General features: G+C 39.9%; 1 protein-coding gene across 2 annotated transcripts; it reads right to left on the bottom strand.

Moving 5' to 3' along the window:
- Positions 1-223: 223 nt before the first annotated feature.
- LOC111483397 (cation/H(+) antiporter 18-like) lies at positions 224-4581 on the bottom strand. 2 transcript variants are annotated; one of them, XM_023129595.1, is made up of 4 exons: positions 4426-4581; positions 2990-3294; positions 1834-2835; positions 224-1743 (listed from the first exon to the last, which is right to left on the bottom strand). In XM_023129595.1, the coding sequence occupies exons 2-4, from the start codon at positions 3188-3190 to the stop codon at positions 547-549; spliced, it is 2400 nt and encodes a 799-aa protein (XP_022985363.1). In that variant the 5' UTR covers positions 3191-3294; positions 4426-4581; the 3' UTR covers positions 224-546. The 2 variants fall into 2 exon arrangements, with proteins under 2 accessions (XP_022985363.1, XP_022985362.1); XM_023129594.1 differs by having other exon boundaries at positions 2990-3254; positions 4426-4580.
- Between the last annotated feature and the right edge of the window lie 340 nt (positions 4582-4921).

The following is a 4921-nucleotide window of genomic DNA, read 5'->3' as shown; positions in this document are numbered from 1 at the left end:
ATGCAATAGTGAGAGTGACACAATTGAGTGTAGATAGAAGCACGGAAGCAAAATATGAGATCCCACATCGATTGAAGAGAGGATTGAAGCATTTTTGTTATAGAAATTTGAAAATCTCTTCTTACCAAACGCGTTTTAAAATCGTGAAGCTAACAACGATATGTAACAGGCCAAAACAAAAAATATCTACTAATGGTGGGCTTGGAGTGTTACACAAAACAAGATGTAAATGTCCAAACCTAGTCAAGGATAAGTTAAGCCGCTAGGCTTTCTTTTAAGAACGAAATGGGTTGGTTCGGTTCAATCCGAGGTCTCGGCTCACGAACCGAATAGACTTGTTCAGATTCAGAAACTAAAAGTCAAACCAAGAAACAAAAGGTCTGGTATATCTGCAGCTTTAGGTAACACTTTGACATGTTTGAGACTAACACAAAAAGAAAGGGAATTTGGAAATCTAACGCTGTGGTTCACAAAGATGCTGCTCTCAGCTCTCCTATGTGCAACTAAATCAACCCACCACTGGACTATAAAAGCAAGAAGCACACACTATGCTGATTCTGTTTCTCCACCACCAGAATCTGAAGCTGAATTCACCAGCGACTCGGAACGATATTGCTGCACCACCAAAACCGACGCCAAAATCGGGAAATTTGGGGAAGTCAACAGGTTCCCGACTGGACCGAGCTCTGGACAGTCACTTCTGTTTAAGATATACATCGCTTTGACATCTGGTGTTCGGCCAACGAGATACAGATTGCAATTTTTCATCTCCTGCACTGTATCCATTACTTCTGTAGCACTTCTTATGGTTTTCTCGACATATATGATGGAATCGTTCTTGCACGCATCGTGCTTGAATTCGGAAAGAAATTCATCATCCTGAGAAACTGACTTCACAGGAGAATTCCCAACAGTATCAGCACTGACTATCTCCCCGGAAGGTTCGGGTTCGACAAAGAAACGAATAACCATCAATCTAATCCCAGGGTGCTCAGCCATACGAATTCCATAAGAAAGCGCTTCGCGATCATCTCCACCACCAAAGAATAAAACAGTGACAAAAAGCGAAACATGGCTCGATGAAACATGGGTTGTTCCACCCAAACTACGATCAACTAAAATTCCAACCGAACATCGAGCATGTTCGAGTACATTCTGATTAACAACACGAATGCTGCTTCGAGTAGTCTCCAGTGAACCATCCACCCTCTGGTGCTTATGAAATGGAAGAATTATGATCGCAGTTTTTTTCCTCTCAGCAGTGGCACAAATATCTTCATGTATATCAGACATGGAGGAGATCGCCGTCATCGGTCGAATGAATACTCTGCTCAGTTGTTGGTAAGCTTCAAATGCGACAATAACATGGTTGGTATCTGACCTCCGACCCTTGATCGAGAAAGGCAACCCATTTTTCCTCGCCTTGTGAACCATTAAAATGGCCGAGGACCTCTCGGACAGCTCCATGAGATGCATTGCATATACACAAAGCTCTTTGTCCTTCTCGGTTCCTCTCGACACCTCGAGCAGATTAATAATCGACGGAATGTTTCCTGCACTATGAAAACAGGTCATAATCCGAAGTTGTGTGTTCTTGTTTTTCCTTTCAATCTTCCTATGCTTATAATCAGCTATTTTGGCACTCCTTGCCGGTTTGTATACAGCAATGACAAGGGGAGTGGTAATGAAAGTAGTAAAAAGAGCCATTAGAATCATTATAGCAAAGGTTTGGTCATTCAAAACCTGAAAAATCAAACAAAAATGCAAATCAGAACACCAAAAAACGAAAAACAACGATAGAAAGGTCCTCGACGAGTGGAAAAACTACCTTACCTTTCTGTCTTTTCCAATATTGAGAACAATAAGCTCCACCAACCCTTTTGTGTTCATTAGAAATCCTAATGCAAGAGCCTCACGAACGGGTACTTTACAAAGAATGGACACGAGAAACGTGCCGATGATTTTTCCAGAACAGGCGGTAACGATAACTAAAACTAGGAGACCCCAGGACTGTGCTCCTTGAATTGTGGCTACATTAGTCTTCAATCCACTTGAGACAAAGTAAAGAGGCAGGAATAGACCAGAAACAAGATCTTCTATTTTCTCGACCAAAGCACCTACTAATGGTCCATCCTTTGGAACTAATACTCCGACAACAAAAGCTCCAAACATAGCATGTATCCCGATAAAATCCGTGGCAAATCCAGCAGCTAGGACGATAGCCAATGTAGCGCATATGTAGATTTCACGTACCGGCTCCCCTTGAAAACACTGCTTGGTCATCCATTTGAAAACAGGGGATAAAATGACAATAGCAGCTATAACAAAGCCACAGCCAGATAAAAGGACCCAAACTGCAGTTAGGGGAGATTTATCAGAACCAGATAACGCAATGGCTAGAGCAAGGAGAATCCAGGCAGCTACATCGTTTACTGCTGCAGCAGACATAGCCATCCTACCAACATCAGTTGTCAGTAGTTTAAGCTCGGCAAGAATACGAGCTAAGACGGGAAATGCCGTTATCGAAAGTGCAACACCCATGAATATGAGAAACGCAGAAGCATTTACACCTTTGGATATGGTTTCTCGAAGAACAAATGACGATCCAATTCCTAATGCAAACGGAAGGCAAATTCCGGTAATGGCAATGCCAAGAGCCTTCTTTCCAGTACGACGTATCGACTTTATATCCAACTCTAGACCCACAAGAAACAGAAAGAATAACAATCCAATGTTTGCTATGGTATCTAACAACGTGATACTATTGGATGGAAATATGGTATGAAGAAAGTTCTTGTTACGTCCGAGAGCTGATGGTCCTAGAAGTATTCCTCCCTATCAAATTAGTAAAAAGATGTAATTCAGAAGGGCGATCGCTAGCAGTCGAAATAAACTCATAGCAGTTTCAACTTCAATTCAAGAGTAAAAAGCATTACACTCAAAAGAACCAAATGAACACCATTAGCATCCAAAGAATAAAGAGACTTACAATGATTTCTCCGATCACTCGCGGCTGTTTTAACGGCCTCAGAAGAAAAGCAAGACCACGAGTAAGAACAACTACCAAACATATTTGTAGAATAACAAGAGGAAGAGCGAAATCAAGAGGATTATCGCCCTGGAAAATGCCATTTGATGTTGCTTTCATTGGAGATGGACATTTGGTTACTGTCGTAGCATTTGAAGCCATTCTGTCCCCCGAAAATTTACAACAGCTTACTTTAATCTCAGTTCCTGTTCAAAATAGGCTTCCTCTGCAGTGTGAACAGATTCAATCAAACCGAGGACCCAGATCTGTACAGAAAAACAAAAACAAAATAGAAACAAACACACAAACAAAGAGACTAATCAAATAAAGACATTTTTAGAACATGTCATGCTCTGTGATATCCCACATCGGTTGGGGAGGAGAATGAAACACCATTTATAAGAGTGTGGAAACCTTTCCCTACCAGACGCATTTTAAAAACCTCGAGGGAAAGTCGAAAGTGAAAGACCAAACCGGACAATATCTGCCGGCGGTGGGCCTAGGCCGTTACAAATGGTATAAAAGCCAGACACTGGACGATGTGCCAGCGAGGAGGCTGTTCCTCGAAGGGGGTAGACATGAGGCGGTGTGCCAGCAAGGATGCTGGGCCCTGAAGGAGGGTGGGTTGTGATATCTCACATCGGTTGGGGAGGAGAATGAAACACCATTTATAAGAGTGTGGAAACCTCTCCCTCGTAGACGCGTTTTAAAACCGTGAGGCTAACGGCAATACGTAACGGTCCAAAGCGGACAATATCTGCTATCGGTGGTATTAGGCTGCTACATACTCAAACTCATATACATATAAGTCAATATTTTTGACAGAAACTGAAATTATCCAGCTGGGTTAATCTCAATTCAACCTAATTACTTAGTACTAAAGAAAACGCCACTCTCCAAATTTCTACTTTACACAAGAATCAAAGCAGAACCACACAATATTTAAAGAAAAAGAAAGAAGAACCGCACAAAATGTATAAACAAAGGACAGAAAAGTTTGCTTTCGTCGAAGGAATAATTAACATTTTGGGTTTATAATGTGAGGTCATCAGTTCAGCACCAAAAGATTTCTAAGGAGAGCGATAGCACAAAGTTCATACAAAGGAATCACTATTTGAAGAACAAGAATAAGAACAAAATCCAGAACCAAACAACAGAAATCAATAAAATAAACAAACCCCACAAAGAACAATCCAACGAAAAACAAAATCACCAAAATTCAAGAAACAGAGAAGAAAGTTCAATATCCAGAAACGTTTCTAAATCAAAATGATGAAACTAATATGCAATTTGGTGGCGGCCGAAGACAATCGTGGATTATTTACTGAATTTCTACTGGATTGAGGTTGTAAAACAGAACAGGGGATTAATGGAACAAGTATGGAAATAACGCTTACAGATGAAGAAACGAACTACAATGGCAATCTTCCAGTACGCGAGTGTCCGACCTGATCATAAGATCAAGAACAAAATCTCCATTCCCGTGGAGTTTTCAATTTCTGCGGCAGAAAATAGCGGCTTCCTCAAGTAATAGAATACAAATGAGCTTTAAATTGCTTATAATGCGTCAAATCAAGACCCCACTTCGGCTATTACTTAACTAAATTCTATAAAAGAAATTAAAAATAAAAAATTTTAAATTTAGTGAATAAAACCCAAAATTCTAAAATGAATATGATAATTTGAACTAATATTTTTTGTTTAGTGGGCTCAATCTATTCATTATGCTCTAGCACCTTTTGTTAAGAACAAATTAGAAATTAATTTTTCATATTATTAATATTAATGTAAAGGTAAATTGTAGGAATAAAATTAAGTATAATAATGGCACTTCCAAAATAAACAAGTCAAAAGTGGCTTTTGTTTTGATTAATCCCTACTTTGGTTTGGAAG

Source organism: Cucurbita maxima, unplaced genomic scaffold (assembly GCF_002738345.1).
Source record: "Cucurbita maxima cultivar Rimu unplaced genomic scaffold, Cmax_1.0 Cma_Scf00008, whole genome shotgun sequence".
NCBI classification, from domain to species: Eukaryota; Viridiplantae; Streptophyta; class Magnoliopsida; order Cucurbitales; family Cucurbitaceae; genus Cucurbita; species Cucurbita maxima.
Note: the sequence above shows the minus strand (reverse complement) of the source record. Positions and strands in the feature narration are given on the sequence as shown.

Bases quoted from the DNA above. Each gene is read 5' to 3' on its own strand.
- LOC111483397 (XM_023129595.1), bottom strand. From the start codon at position 3,190: ATGGCTTCAAATGCTACGACAGTAACCAAATGTCCATCTCCAATGAAA. The intron at 2,836-2,989 runs GTAAGTCTCTTT...CTAATTTGATAG, and splicing joins GAGTGATCGGAGAAATCATT to GGAGGAATACTTCTAGGACC. The intron at 1,744-1,833 runs GTAAGGTAGTTT...TTGATTTTTCAG, and splicing joins ATATTGGAAAAGACAGAAAG to GTTTTGAATGACCAAACCTT.